This window comes from Lissotriton vulgaris, chromosome 7 (assembly GCF_964263255.1).
Source record: "Lissotriton vulgaris chromosome 7, aLisVul1.2, whole genome shotgun sequence".
NCBI lineage: Eukaryota > Metazoa > Chordata > Amphibia > Caudata > Salamandridae > Lissotriton > Lissotriton vulgaris.
Genome location: NC_141695.1, coordinates 693,668,046 through 693,684,934, shown reverse-complemented (window position 1 = coordinate 693,684,934; position 16,889 = coordinate 693,668,046). Strand labels below are relative to the sequence as shown.

Here is a 16,889-nt window from a genome sequence, read left to right as displayed (position 1 = left end):
TGCATTGCCTATAGGGGAAAGTGATTATTTTCTGTACGCTAGAACTTTGTTTGGGCCAAAGTGAAATATTTATCGACATTGGAAGGCTGATACAGAGTGGGTACCCAAATGGACAAAAAGGAAGATGTAGGGGTGTGCAACTGTATGTGTAGTAGAAGGGGAGAATTAATGAAAGAAGTGAGAGAGTGGCACAAGCTGCCGTATTTTATAAATCCCCATATGTTTACCAAGGTGGAGAAGTGTGGCTCACTGGTTAGGGCAGGCAGACCCTGAAGCAGAGGTCAGACCCGGGACCAGGGTTCAATTCCCGACGCGGCAGGGTCTTGAGCTCAAATGTCCATGGACACGATAATTCTTGCTTCGGTGCCTGACCTAATCATGGGTTCACACTCTGCAACTCTGGGCATTAAGCTTGCTTAATCTCCACAACGGCCCCGCGGCGGGATGCCTGGCTTTCACCTTGGGGATGCCCTGTAGGGGCTATCTCACAGGGAAAAGCCAGGACGGATTCCCAAGGCAAGCGCGGAGATACCCCTTTGGGGGTCGATTCAGGCGATATATAAGAAACATAATAATAATAACATTTGAAGGCTGAACTCAGTGGGCACGCTTGTATATGAGCCTGTGCCTTGCACCTTACATTTTTACATTCCAACTTGTGCTTGCAAGTGTAATTAAATCAAGAGACACTTGCGTATGCACATAAGAAAAATTAAAGCTAGAAAAGAAGGGGCCGTAAAAAGCATAGCGGTGTCCAGTGAAACAAAGCTAAGACAGATCTATATGTCGAGGGAAAGTGATCAGCGATATCCCAATAATTAAATCAAGATACACTGTACGTGTAGCATAAGGAAAGACAGAACGAAAGCAAAGTGAAAGAGTGGTACAGACTGCCGTATTTCATAAATCCCCATAATTTTAGTAACATTTGAAGGATGACCAACCCAGTGGGCACACACGTATATGAGCCTGTATCTTGCGCCTTACATCATTACATTATAACTTGTTCTTGCAAGTGTGTTTATTGTTATACTAAGGTGTGTGGGGATGGGGCAATAACTGGCGCAGCTTTAAAAAATTCAGTGCCTATAGGGGAAAGTGGTTGTTTTCCATGCGCTCGAACTTTCTTTGTGATAAAGTCAAGTATTTTCGCTGCACCACCAAAAGCTACACACACACCGGAGAAGAAAGCTCTGAGATATCGCCGCACAGATGCCAGTGTCCTTGTGCGCACCATACAGTGGGACCAAAGCAATCTAAAAACAAGCGGACACTAAAACACTCATTGGAATGTCTTTTGTGCACCAGCGCAGTTAGTGCACTGGCAGCACGTGCCGACCTTCCATTTAGAAGTGGCTTGCATTGAAAATGTAAACATTAGAAAATACGGTGTAAGACGGTCATGCTACAAGTAAAGTTACTGCAGCTTTGTGTTAGTACTAATCCTGCCTCCCATATCGCAGCTCGACAGCTGTCAGCCATAAGTGAAGGCAGAAGCGTAGCTATTGATAGCGCAGCAAGTACAGTTGCACCGGGATGAGAGATCAGAAGGGCCCTCTGCACCCACATATATCTGTGCTGCACTATTTAAACAGTGGGTGGGTGCCCGTTGTATTTGCTTGCATAAGGGACCATAGCATCCTCGCTCTGCCACTGGCTGCAGAGGCGTCCCCCAGGGTCCACTGTGTGTGCAGGAGTTACAGGTGAGGGAGCCCTGGTTAGCGCCACCATTGCCGCAGAGCACACAGATTGATTCCGTGGAGTACCAAGAACTGAGGTACTTTCACCGAAGGAAAAGGCCGTCGAAAATACTCTACACATGGAACTACACCCATTAAACACGCCATGCAGTGATGAGGTGGCGTAGGAACGGAAATGAATAATGGTGACACTTGTAATTTATTAGCGCACAGAAACGGCAGCGTGACACGCTATCTAAAACAAAGTTGCACTATTATTGCGCAGTGCACCCGTCCCATGCAAGATGCCACGGAGTGCTAGCGGAAGTCAGGCAGCCTTCGTTGGGACGTGGGCGGGGCCTGCAAAGAAACAGGAAGGAACTGCCGGGTGAACGTCCTGGAACACTGCACGCTGAATGCTGGATGCCGAGGGACACGCAGAAAGAGCCCGGTGAGTGGGGGCGGAAGGTGGGGGGGTGTACGCGCATGTGTCTGTGTGTGTTTGAGTGTGTCTGTGCGTGTGTCTGTCTGTTTCTACAGCTGGACCTAAAAATGCATTAGTAACAGGAAGCATGAATAGTGGAGAAGGAAAAACTATTGTACACCAGATGAAGCTTCCTTTGTTTGGGCGGCTGAAGGAGAACTCGAGCGCAAGCAACAAGAGGAAAACAGGCGGACTAAAAAGACAATTGAGGCAGGAAGACCAACCAACCAACTAGCTGGATCATCGCCTGGAAAGAGGCATGTATTCCTCGGAAAAGCCAGGGACACCGACTTTGTGAATTTTCTAAAATGCTACAACATAATAATTCTACAAGAAGCATGACTTCAACACTTTCGATACTTCAGAACAGGGGCTGCCTGTATATATCATGTAGGAATGGCGTATGTATTGCAACCGAAGAATGGAATAACTGCCATGAAAATCTGCAAATTTGTAATATCAAACTGCTGGACAACTCCACATTAAGAATAATAAACACATAAGTGCTGCAGAAAAAGATAGAATGGGTTCCTAAAACTTTTAGCCTGCATCAAGGAAGTGGTGTCAAAAGCAAGCCTGATATACATATCTTAATATTTGGTGACTGTAAATGCAGGGTGGGCTAACGGAGAGTCAATCTTAAATCAGCAATTGACAGCACGTGTGATCCCGACTTTGTCATGCTTTTCCAAAGTTGTACACAAAAAAAAGCATCTATCCCAGCTCTGCTTAAATGAGTCTCATATCTGCCCGAAATTCCTATGATAATAACAATCACAATGTACCGACGAATAATGCTCGAAGGGTTCAATCTGTAACTGATTACTTCTTATTGAAAGCAACAGATTGGGATATTTTTCAAAACGTACTTATACCGTGGAGGCTAGAAAGTGACTATCATCCTTTTGACACTAGTAATAAAACACAACAGGCGGATCGAACCAAGAGAAGTTCAAAATCTGAAGATTTCCTGGAAGCTTGGATGGCAAATAAGAATGAGATGGAAACCCAATGTCGATGTAAATGTAATAGGCTGGAGAGCTGACCCATCCATGGTCGCCCTTCAAATATCCATTCTGAAAGTCCAGACAGAGAATGATAAACGATCTGTGTAAATAATTGCTGACTGCATTAACCCCGATAGTTTGTAGAAGATGCACAATTAAGAATAGATCTAAAACCAACACCAGCCCCACTGACAGATGGTTTAATTGGAATTTTAAGAACAAAAAAAGCAGAACTCCAGTCACAAGTTTACACTGATTCAGCAAGAGACGAAATCAAGGCAGTAAGATCTAGCTATAAGGCCTTAATTATGAAGAAAAAGGCTGGCGCTGTGAACATGAAGTAGCTTGAAATTGTAAAAACTGCCATGAAAAAGGATTCATGGGCCTTCTGGGTAAAAATAGGAGAACGGTTGGGAGCCAGAAACATCTATCTGGAATCTGATATTACTGAAGAAGCCTGGTTAACCCATTTCTCCTCAATTTCGCACCTCACACCAGATGACTCAGTCGATAAATGGCTTCAAGATGAAAAACTGGAAAGGATTGGCTTTCCGAGTAAAGTCCTGGGGTCTGAGATCATTAGCAAAGAAAAAGTGAGGGAAGCAATAGTCTATCTGAAAAAGGGAAAAGCCCCTGACCATGATACTTCAGAGGAGTTTCTCTCGGAACCAGACAGGTAGGCAGACATTTTGATGGAAATCTTCATTGAGATTTTGGCTGAAGTCCGATTCCCCTCCTCCTGGCTAAATAATATCCTAATTCCAATATACAAGAAAGGCTAGAAGAATGAGCCAAAGTCTTATAGGCCGATCAATTTAATAGACATTGACTGTAAACTCTTCTTGAAACTGATTATCAGGGCACTGGACGATGTTGTCATTAAAGAGATCACCCCTTATCTGGCTTCTTAAGTCAAACCATCTTTGTCTTCTTTGATTTCACAACAGTTATCACGAAGACCTCTGAAATAGGATTTGTGGCTTCACATCATCATTAATTCCTATGGTGCCTGTGATAGAGATAGATATAAGCAAAGCACAGATTTGATCAAGCCCTGCTGCTACCATCTATGTCAACCGTGACAGATTGTGAGGCGACTTAAGAGTTATGGGCCACCAGGACCCAGCAACGAGAAAATTACAAAGCCTTCTAGAAGAAGCATTGGCATAGCCAATAGGTCTCGCCTTTTGGACCTTATAAGTGTTTAGACATGCAACAGTTGATGTTGTTGCACCAAGAATATTGTACTGCATAACTAAATACTTATAAAGTTCCTAAGGTGAGACCTATTGACTATGCCAATGCTTGTTCATTCGAACATACAACCAAAAAAAAATAATGAACTGTGCTGATGTTTCAGAATATATCAGAATTAGTACAACTCATGCAATTTGTGTGTAATTTTGAAGTGGGTCTGCTCCGTTGGGTCGGCTCCTGGTTTTCTGTGGACTTGGCCCTCGTAGCTTTTGGACTGGGACTAGTGTGCGCCCTGCCATTTTGGGACCCTCTCCTGTTGTCGCGCTTGCCCTGGGTGCATCTTGCCATGTTGAGATGGTTTCCATCGAAGCCCACGACCCGGGTCCGCCAATTTGTGATTCTTGTCCTTTCCTTTGGTCCCTTGGATTCCATCTTGCTGATCTTCAGACATTTCTCGTACGCTGGACTGCCTTATTTCTTTCTCCCCCTCAGGTCCCCCTCTCTCCTCTCACCAATCTCAGCCTCCAGCTCTTCTCCCCCACATACTGCTCTCTACCCCTTTTCATTTTAATTTTATTGTTTTTTTAATTTTTATTTCTCTTTTCACTCTGTAAATATGTGATATATACTTGTCCAAGCAGAATCGCGGGTAAAATGGAATCCTGAGAAAATCTACTATTTGTATATATATGTATATAGAGATAACTCTAACCACTAGTATGTGTAGTAGACCTTTGTACTCACTACCATTCCTATGTGATTCTTAGAGTTAATCCATTTGTATCTGTTCCTTGAGTGACTTTACAATTTGTACATTTGCAATTTTTTTATTTGTATCTCTTCCCTGTGTGAGTTTACAACTTGTACATTTGTAATTTTTTTTCCTGTTTGTATCTTTTATGTAACTCGCGTAATCCTACGTCCTTATGTAGTGCAACTGGTTCTTTTGTAAAGCGCTCTGGCACCTTCGGGTAATGTTCACGCTATAGAAAATCGCATTAAATAAATAAATACAGTCCAAACACATCAATACACTAGGGGGTGACATTTGCACGCGTTATGTGCAGTAAACTCGTATTTCAGTGCTAATGTGATGGTTATTTCAATTGAAAATGTGTTGTCTGAAATGGCAGTGCGCTACCACACCATGTATACTCCACACTCCACTCTATGCCCTTCCACTGTCTGGCACACCACTCCATTCTATGCCACACCACGACATGTCACTACACCCCCCTCCACTCAGTCACTCCACTCAACTCCAAGCCACTTGAATCTACGCCAATCGCTCCTTGACACATTATGCCACTCCACGCCATACCACATTCTCCACCCCACCCCAATCTAGCCCACTCCAATATACACCAGTCTACCACACCCCACTATGTTACAATCTACCCACTCCAATCTACCTCACCCCAATTTACCTACCCCACTCCTCCTCAACCCAGTCTCCCGCACTCCACTCTAATCTGCTCCACTCTAACCAATGCTACCCACTCCACTACAATCTTCCTCACTCCACTCTATCCCAATCTGCCCCACTTCCCTCAGTCTGCCCCACTTCCCCCAATCTACCCCAATCCACTCCCTTCTACCCTACTATAATCCACCCAATCTACCCTACTATAATCCACCCAATCTACCCCAGTCTTCTCTAATATTCCTCACTCCAATCTACCCCAATTTATCCCACTACCTACCCCACTCCAATTTACCCCACTCCAATCTACCCCCCTCCACACCAATCTACCCCAATTCAGTCTGCCCCCCTCCACCCGAATCTACCCCCCTCCACCCGAATCTACCCCCCTCCACCCGAATCTACCCCCCTCCACCCGAATCTACCCCCCTCCACCCGAATCTACCCCCCTCCACCCGAATCTACCCCTTCCACCCGAATCTACCCCTTCCACCCGAATCTACCCCTTCCACCCGAATCTACCCCTTCCACCCGAATCTACCCCTTCCACCCGAATCTACCCCTTCCACCCGAATCTACCCCTTCCACCCGAATCTACCCCTTCCACCCGAATCTACCCCTCCACCCGAATCTACCCCCTCCACCCGAATCTACCCCCTCCACCCGAATTTACCCCCTCCACCCGAATTTACCCCCTCCACCCGAATCTACCCCTCCACCCGAATCTACCCCACTCCACCCGAATCTACCCCCCTCCACCCGAATCTACCCCCCTCCACCCCACTCTACCCCCCTCCACCCCACTCTGCCCTGCCCCCACTCTTCCCTGCCCCCACTCTTCCCTGCCCCCACTCTTCCCTGCCCCCACTCTTCCCTGCCCCCACTCTTCCCTGCCCCCACTCTGCCCTGCCCCCACTCTGCCCTGCCCCGCCCCCACTCTGCCCTGCCCCCACTCTGCCCTGCCCCCACTCTCCCCTGCCCCTACTCTGCCCCCACTCTGCCCTCACTCTGCCCTGCCCCCACTCTGCCCTCACTCTGCCCTGCCCCCACTCTGCCCTCACTCTGCCCTGCCCCCACTCCGCCCTGCCCCCACTCTGCCCCCACTAACTTTTAGCCATGCTGAATCGCAGCCACACTGGTGTACAATATGGCTGAAACACATTGACAAAGCTACAAGCTCTCCGTAAGTGAGACTTATTGACTTTGCAAATTCTTGTTATGACTAGACTGAGTACGCCTCTACTTCGTATAGATTTTTCCAGGGGCTAGAGCATCAGCAGAGAGCCAATGGCTTACTGACAAAGCATCCTTATTAACATCTCCAGATAATGCGGGGGTAGAAGTCTCTAAAACATCCTGCAAGTCAGAAATCGCAACTTTATTCCAGGATCGAGGTGAATAAGCTAACACCAAAGAATCTCCCACCTCCTGCATCGGAAGAGGACAGGAAAAAGGCATTACACAATGGTCAGACCAAGCTACCTCTACAAGAGCCTCTACTAAAATGGAAGTATTTGACAAAATTAGATCCGTAGTGTGGCCCGCCCTATGCGTGGTGCCAGTGGGTGTCAAAGGCAGATTGAGGGAATCTAAAATCTCTACGAAAGAATTAGCCTGAAACTCATCTGCGTCAACGGCATGTAAATTAAGGTCTTCTAAGACCATAAAGTTGGCATATTGTAGAATCTTTGGCGCTAGAGCCTGGTACAAAGAATTAATAAATTGCCCAGCATAGTCAAGTGGATGATAATATAAAACCCTAGAAAATTAGGATTGTTCAGAGAAAGATATATAAAAGTCCAAAATTGTCGCACCTTTCACATTTTCCAACTGAAAGGTGGTGCGTTTAACTTACATTTTAAAGGGAATAGCTAAACCCCGCCATGTTTACCAACTCTATCCAAATGCACACACTGATAATTCTCTGGAAGAGCCAGTTAGTTGTAAGTCGGGGCATAAATCCTCCCTCATCCATTTTTCAGTCCTAAAGAGAACATCAAACTGGAACTCCTAATAGATCTCCAAAGCATGTCTATGGTGAGATCTGTATTAAAGCTGCTTCTGAGAGAGCCTGGTCTCCTAAAGCATTATTACAACTATTTATACTAGCAGGCACACGTTGCAGAGACCCCTTGCAAATAAGATGTAGCAGGGCCACGCAATTACATAAAACAGACTTGCATTCACTTCCATTAAGCCTTTCAAGTTCCCGATGCTCTGCCGCAGTATATAATACTTGTGAGCTGCTTTGTGGACTAGAACCAACATAATGGCTGGCGCTGGTCGCGGATGGGCGCAGACGGGCTTGCCTTTTGGCTCTATTTTTACAGGAAGAAGTCTTCTAAGAGAATGCCCACAGAAGAACTAGCGCACAGCCCTTCCAAAATGGTACCTCTAAATGAAGAGAGGGTAGGGATTAGGAGAAGTAGCAACCCTCTACCACCCGACCCAAATGCACACTATCCAACGTTTTAAAATCTGAGGCAAACAAAATAGTTTTAGGATTTAGATCTATTTTACTAATATTTCAAAAGGAAGCGATAAATACTGCCCACCTACATCCATTGGCCGGTGGTTACTCGTGCAGTAAGCGCTATGAGCATGCATAGCGGAAAGGCCAAGTAGAGAAGTATAGTGATAAAGGGAGAGATATAAGAGGTTCAGGACAGGAAGATAGGTGTGTTCAGGCGCGCGCTGATGTTAAGACCTGGGGGTGTTCTCAGACAGGATGCTGGTCGTTGGCCACAGTTGCAGAGGTTAAACGCAGTACTCGTAGGTAGCAGGGGTAGGATAATTCAGCCACAGTTGCAGAGGTTAAACGCAGTACTCGTAGGTAGCAGGGGTAGGATAATTCAGCAGGAGTAGGATAATTCAGGGGTAGGCTATTCAGTCAAATATGTGAGGCAGGGTTTCCCCAACCTGTCAAAAATAGGAAGGCGATGCATAGCCACAGCTGTCAGTTTTTCCATCCCTATTATATCCCATAATTTATGTAGCCAGTCTAGTTTCGGTACAGCTTCTGTACACCATTTGGTGAGGAGTTGCTGCTTGGCTGCTCCCAGTGCAAGAGTAATGGCTCTGCCTCTAGGGGACCGTAAGAGGTAAGTGAGGGGGTTAGGGAGGCCCAAAAGAACATAGCTTGGGAACCTAGGGATATCAATCATACACATAGTGTTTACCCTCCAAGACCCCTTCCCCGGAAAGACTGCAATTTAGGGCGATGCCATAAAAGGTGGTTGTGCACAGTGATGCCAGCAACGCCCATCCTCTGCCGGAGCCCAGGTGGCTATTCTGGCTGCTGAGAGTTACCTGTAATGTGCAATTTTCAGGAGCATTTCTTTACTAGTGGTGTTAAGGACGGGTGCTCGCGCTCGGTGCAGAATGTCATTCCACTCCCTGTCAGTAAAGAGCTGCCCACATTCCCCTCTCCCATCTGGTGCGCGCAGGCGATTTTAGGGGGTGTCTACGGCGTAACTAAAAAATCATAGCGATCGGATAGGACTTTCTTGTCAGTGTAACACGTGAAAGCCATTTTTCAAAAGGTGTCAGTAATCTACTGCCGTGCGGTTGAATCCACGGCTGTCTCATCCAGTGAGCCACCGTCGGTATTGCCAGGGCGCTGTCAGGAAGACCATAAGAAACCTGCAAGGTAGGAGTCCATAAGCCCTTGAGTATTAAATAAGTCTCCCACCCGTTTGCAATTGGCTTCCTGCCAGGCCATAAATGCCGCGCCCAAGGCAGCTGGAGAGAAGTCTGGGTTGCTTATCAATGGCGACGGGTCTGAGGAGTTTTGAAACAAAATAGTTGTAAAGTTAATTTTCTATTTTACATTTTATAAATGTATTTTCAGGATCAAAACGTGTTTTTTACATAATCCCCTAATAGCAGCAACAAAACTTCCCGACCAATAATGCCAGAACAATTGCTTCGACCCAGAGGAGTCGAAGTAACCACATTTTATTCTATAAAGGGTGTCTTAGCATGGCAGCTTCTTTAGAATAAAGTGTTTTTGATGCCTTACCATAAACGGGAGTGACATTAATACCTCGAAGAAATCTGGCGGCCTTGGGAAAAAGCCTTAGCTGCCCCAATGTATTTCTGACTCAAGCATACACGTAGCCAATTTTAGACTTTCTTCTTTACAGCACCGAAAGTGCTATTGCTCTTAGAGCTTGCATTGTGCCATCCAAGGTACAAAAAATGATCTCGGGTGTATTTTCGATTTTTCTTGGAAATTGTATAGGTAATGCATCATCCGGAAATAGAATTAAGTGAATAGAGGTCGGTTGTAATGGATGATAAACAATGACCTTCGTATGAATGTATGTGATTTAACAGTGGTGGATCACCCCTAGCATCGCAGCGGAGCACTCGTTTAGATGTTTTTTCTTTGTCACAAATAATGAAATATAGGTCATTGTTAACTATTGGTACATTAAAACTAAATACCGACCCTCGTAGCAAACGTGCATGGAGCAGTTTTGAGTCTGTCAATGAGTCTGTCTGTCTGGCGTTTAAAGACGCTGCGCCAGCCATCATAAATTGTTCAGGACTGGCAAAGTCACAGCTCTGGATTTAGTACCACCTCTTTTGGAGCGCACTGCAGGATCACCCATGCAGTTAACTCTGGACGAATGGGAGAAATGCACTAAAGGATCCTCGTTCTCGTCCGTTAATCCACACAAGTTACGGTTACTGTGTTGGCAGGGATGTTGATTAAAATCGCCCCTCCCCCCCATAGAATGGTAGCCCCACTAACCGAGCCCCCAGTCAAGATAGATAATTGAGAGCGCAACTGTCGCATGACAGTCAATAGTTCACCAACCGGTAAGTTGTTATAAAAATTTACCAATAGAACAGTGTCGTCTTTACTAAAGCGAAGGCTCAAAATCTGGTAGTTTGTTTCCAGAGCTACTGAGGTTATGGCCAGGCCCCTTATTGTGTTTGAAATGTGTATGGTCAAACCACCTTTTGCTCTACCTGAGGCTACATGTGTTCCGGGGGAGAAAAAGGTTTTGTAACCTACCAGATGGATTTTGGTTGTTGACCAAGTCTCCTGGGGACATATTATATTAAGTTTCTGTATGAAGCTTACCCCCATACCGTTTTCTATCTTGGGGCGTAATCCGGCAATATTCCAGAAAAGAAAGACAATGGAAGAGCCTACTTTACCTGAGTGAGTTTCCACTGACCCTAGAGGCTGTTCCACGGCTAACTCATCCGTGTTTCACAAGGCCTCGCCTTTATTATGTGTAATAATACCTGATGCAATTTCTCCTGCCATGACCGGTTTATTATCTATCTCATGATAGAATATCGGTGGGTATAAGTTAGAACTCGAGATTTCAGGCTGATTAGCACCCTTTAAGTTAGCCTTTGGGATTGCTGGGGTTTCTAATTGTTTTAAAACGTGATTGACCCTTGGATCTAGGTTAGAAAGTCAATCGACTCCTTCCAGCCCAGAGAGCATAGAGAAATGGTTGAAGGTGGGAACATTAAAACCAAAGCCCTTGAAACCAGAGCTTTCTGAGAAGCGCCCATAAAGTGCGCAGGATCTTGTGGGATGAGCCAATAGGGATTGAGGGTAGAAGTAGATAAGATTGTGTGTGGAGATTTCTTCCCCTCCTCTCTCAGAGTACCAATCACCAATGTGTCTGATTACTCTGCAATCTCTAAAGTTTATTATGATGACGCCCCCTCTTATGTCCTTTGGTCTAGTACCTACCCACCGAGTCTTCTGACATGAAGAATTTCACCGTTTATGTTGAGGGGTAATGGCCTGTTATTCCTCAACCAAAATATCACTTTGTTTTTAAGCTCCTGGTGGCCTTTGATTTTTCCCACTGTTAATTCTGGAACCCCGGTTAATACCACCACGTAGGGTGCCGCCTCTGGTGGTAGGTCTATTATTTGCTGGTGTGTCATTAGAGGCTTAGCAGGAATAGGCTTCCAAGGAGCGTTTGTCTGAGAGTTATCTGTTATTTTGGGCTGCCCGTCCGATATTACTTCCCTGTTTGTCTTTAGGGACTTGGCAGGACAAGGCATCGTAGATGCGCTGGTCTGAGGGTTATCTATTATTTACACCTGCCCGTCCAGTCTTACTTCCCTGTGGCTAGAATGTCCCTTATCTATTGTCAGGGGGACAGAGATGTTCTTGACTGGTGCTATCGACAGGTTGTTACTGGGTAGTTTATCAGCTGATGTTATCCCTGTTGGTGTCTTGCATTTATGTCGGGTGTGTCTAACTTTCGCGAGTTCGTTTATTGCCTCTGTGTTAGTTGCTATTGCCTTTTCAATATTCCCCAATTGTTCAGCCATTCTTTTGGTTCGCTCTACTAATGGTAATATTAGTGATTTGACTAATTTCTCAATACTCCCCATTAATTCATCAGTGGAGTGAGTGGATGAAGGATGATGGTCCTGTGTGTTATTTCTCACAGTTGTTTCTGGGTTCTTTGAGGGACTCCTGAACAATTTAGCCATTTTTACATTTCTGGGACTATGGTTTGCCCCCCCCGCGCTTCCTTTTTTTAATTATTTGTCCATGACCTATTGTTTTGATGTTCGTTTCCCTAAACGAGGAATCCCTAGAGGACCCCACCGAACTCAAAAATTACCGCCCCATCTCGCTCCTTCCATTCCCGGCCAAAGTCATCGAGAAAGCTGTCAACAACCAGCTCGCCGCTTTCCTCGAAGCCAACAAATCCCTCGACTCCTCACAATCTGGCTTCCGAGCTAAACACAGCACTGAGACCGCCCTCATCGCAGCAACAGACGACATTCGAACTCTACTGGACAATGGAGACACAGTCGCCCTCATCCTCCTCGACCTCTCTGCAGCATTCGACACAGTCTGCCACAGCACCCTTTTACAACGCCTCAGCAACATCGGAATACATGGAAAAGCACTTGAATGGATCACCTCGTTCCTCACCGGAAGAACCCAGAGAGTCCGCCTTCCACCATTCAAGTCCGAGGCCACCGAAGTCATCTGTGGCGTACCACAAGGATCCTCTCTCAGCCCCACCCTCTTCAACGTATACATGAGCCCCCTCGCGACCATCGCCCGCCAACACAACCTCAACATCATCTCTTACGCAGATGACACTCAACTGATCCTTTCTCTCACCAAGGACCCCAGCACCGCCAAAACTAACCTACACGAAGGAATGAAAGAAGTTGCTGAATGGATGAAACACAGCCGTCTGAAACTGAACTCAGATAAAACAGAAGTCCTCATCCTAGGCACATCCCCCTCCGCATGGGACGACTCTTGGTGGCCGGAAGCCCTTGGAAAAGCACCCATCCCGACAGACCACGCACGGAACCTAGGCGTTATCCTGGATTCTTCACTTTCAATGAACAGACAAGTCAGCGCCATATCCTCATCATGCTTCAACATTCTTCGCATGCTCAAAAAAACATTTCGATGGATCCCCACCGAAACCAGGAAAACAGTCACCCACGCTCTAGTCACGAGCCGACTGGACTACGGAAACACCCTCTACGCAGGCACTACCGCTAAACTCCAAAAGAAACTCCAACGAATCCAAAACGCCTCAGCCAGAATCATATTAGACATCCCACGCAACAAACACATCTCTGGTCACCTGAAAGACCTCCACTGGCTACCCGTCAATAAGAGAATCACTTTCCGACTGCTAACCCACGCTCACAAATCACTTTACGACATCGGACCGGAATGCCTCAACTCAAGACTGTCCTTCTACACCCCCTCCCGCCAACTACGCTCCTCCAGCCAGGCCCTCGCCACTGTACCTCGCATCAACAAGACCACCATGGGAGGCAGATCCTTCTCTTACCTGGCTGCTAAAACATGGAACTCACTCCCCGCTTACCTTCGCCTTACCCAGAACCACCTAGCTTTCAGAAAGCAACTTAAAACGTGGATATTTGACAATTAATCCTCCCCCCCCTCCTTAGCGCCTTGAGACCCTCTGGGTATGTAGTGCGCTATATAAATCTTCTGACTTGACTTGACTTGACATGTTGTGAATGATTGCTCCTCTGATACGATCTCTACTGGTGGATCAGTAGGTGAGTCGTTTATATGTGGGGGGGTTAGAGGTGTTTGATCTTGTGGTTGAGATAGAATACTGATGTCAGCCTTTAGGGTTTTATCGGAAATCTGGGCCGATGGAGTGGTTGCTGACTGAAATTTACCCAGAGATGAACGTTTGTTATACAGATGTTCCGAGGATAGACACTTTTCCGTGAATTCAATCTCGCCTTCGAGCACGGAAGCAGCCCTAGTAATAAAAAGATCAAGAGTCCCCCTAACAGAGCCTCCCACCAGGGATTTCCTGGGTTTACTACGGCGTCCACTCATCTTCCTATGGTCTTTTGTCTAAGAGCTAAGCAAATAAGAAGGATGAATGTTAAAACCAGACAAGACTGTAGTAGATTGGTTTAAGCGCAATGTTGTAATACAATACAATACTGTCGATGGCTAGACCGATAGTTAAAAGATCAGTAAATAGACTATGGTCTTACTTTGAAAGTCTCGAAGTCAATGTCAGGGGGGTGGCCCAGCCCAGCCTCGACCGGCCCCGGACGGCCACAGACGGCCCGCCCTTTGCCCGGGCTCTGCCCGACGACCGCCCGCGCGTGTCCCACGAGGCGGGAGGAGCTACACAGTTTTAAGCGCCTTCCGGGCACGCCAGTGGGCGGGGCTCCGATTTGGAGGGTCTTGGGGCCTGTAGTCCCCCCGCTCGGCGGCCGCGATGTTCTTGAGCGGCAGCGGGGGGGACTGGTAGCCAACGATGTTACCCGCACGAACCTGAGGGCAGAAATATCTTTCTGCCCTCAGGTTCGTGCGGATAACATCGTTGGCACACACGAAACGTTCCACTCTAATTGTCAAGATGTTGTCCCGCTCCACCGAGGGAGCTACACCGTTTTAAGCGCCTTCTGGGCGCGTCAGTGGGCGGGGCTCCAATTTGGAGGATCCTGGGGCCTGTAGTCCCCCAGCTCAGCGGCCGCGATGTTCTTGAGCGGCAGCGGGGGGGACTGGTAGCCAACGATGTTATCCGCACGAACCTGAGGGCAAAAAGGTAAGGGCACACACGAAACGTTCCACTCTAATTGTCAAATTGGAGCACACTGCAGGATCACCCATGCAGTTAACTCTGGACGATTTAGGTTTAAAGCATGCAGTGCCCAGGGCTAACAGTCAATCATAATGTTACCTCACACGCTCCCATCTTTTCACAAGTTGGGGTGGGATCAGGAGTCTTAGACCACCCAACACCCAGGTACAAAATGGGAGAGAGTGGGTGAGATGGCAGGGGACTGAAAGTTGAAGCCGAAAGAAACGAATAGTGTATTTACTGCACAGGTTTCAACTTTCTGTTACCTCGTTCAGTGCCTGAGGCAAGAGGCAGCTGTGTTCCTGCCTGAGAGTCCATGTACCAGCAGGCCAGGTGCTGAAGTGGCTTCTCCATGTAGGCAGCTTAAGGTAAGAAAAAAAGTGTAAGTCTGTGTCAGTGTAGGACTAAATGCGTTTGTGTCTGTGACTGTGTGTAAGTGAATGAGTCAAAAGAGCAAGTGTAACTGAGCGGGATTTGAGTAAGAGTGAGAATGTGTGGTATTGAGAAATAGTGTTAATGAGAACGAGTAAGTGAGCTTGAATGAGTTCAGTGGGCATTTGATTGTGTTCTGCTTACCAGTCGGTTGCTGGCCTGGGCATATTGGAGTAATTTGGGGTGTAAGAGGCACCTGTGGCTAAATGCGGGCACACGCACAGTAAATGTAATTATTGGCATAAGGACACCTTTAGCAAAAGGCTGGTGCTGGCGCACTAGAGATAATTATTGGCATATGGGACAACACCTCTAACAAAAGGCTGGCGCTGGCATACTGGACATAATTCTTTGTATAAAAGGCACAGTGACAATGCTGGATTTTTGGAGGTATTTCTTTTAATATGGTTTACCCATGGCAAAATTACGGCATTCAGGTTACGTTTCAATGAATTAATTAGTCTGAATTCTAGAACATGTTTCCACACGAGCTAAATGTAACATTTTCCCTGCTTCCCTTGATTGCAGGGCTTCCTGATCCATTTGCAAAAGTGGTAGTTGATGGATCTGGGCAGTGTCATTCTACAGATACTGTGAAGAATACCCTCGATCCAAAGTGGAACCAGCATTACGATCTGTAAGTTTAAGCTATTGTCGCCACTTTGATACGCAATCTGTATTTATGCATGTATTCGTTGTGTTTGGGCCTTTAAAATAGTATTGGAAAACAGTGGGTATCATCATGCCAAGAAAACGAAGTCACACCCAAGAAATATTTTACATGCTAAACGAGTAAGAGCAAGCAACTTTAGGGTCCAAAAGTGAGTGCTTCCAAAGGCTCTCTCTCTCTGAGAGATTAATCCCTGAAACTCATTCACACTGTCCTTGATAAGCCACTAGTCCACTGGGGACGTCCCTCACCTTGTTAGCACATTTCATGTAACATTTAACTCGAACCCGTTGAAGACAAAAAACTCTGATGGATATTAGACAGTCCAGTTAGTCATCTGTTTCTTCATTCCTCAGCACCTCATTAGCAGATAATGGATGTACATTGTTCTTTACGGATTCTTTCAATAGGCCACTTTCTTCAGTGTGCAATAATCTTGAATCGTTTGTTTTAAATGTGTCCACTTCTAAAGAACAATTTAAATCATCTTCATTAACTGGAATTATTTGAAGGAGTCGTCGGCATTTCCGTCGGCTAATCTATCAATACCCAATTTTTTTAATATATTTATATTGCGGATGTGTCACGTAGGATAAAGAAGAATATACATTGAAACTTGTAAAGACACACAAACGCATTCAAACCTCTATTAAGTGCGGTCGGTCCTTAAGAATTAACTAAAGAAACCAAATTGATTTCCAATTATTTATATCAACCACGTTTGTCATTTTCCAACCGAAATTATATATAGTGGGAAACTAGAGCACCCTCAGTCTAAAAACTGTAAAAGCTGAACACAAAGAATTCCGGTTGTAATCATGATCAAATGGGAAAGTCCCTCTGATAGTCCAAAGAAGAGCTCAAAAAGAATTCTCCCACTATTCAAA

At 46.0% G+C, this 16,889-nt stretch overlaps 1 protein-coding gene across 1 annotated transcript in view; it reads left to right on the top strand.

Annotated features, from left to right (window-relative positions):
* The window catches only part of SMURF2 (SMAD specific E3 ubiquitin protein ligase 2), a 1,116,208-nt gene that overhangs the window by 335,813 nt on the left and 763,506 nt on the right, over positions 1–16,889 (top strand). Inside the window, exon 3 of the mRNA XM_086930925.1 lies at positions 15,861–15,969. Coding sequence (XP_086787051.1) covers positions 15,861–15,969 — 109 coding nt within the window. The remainder of the gene's footprint in view (positions 1–15,860; positions 15,970–16,889) is intronic.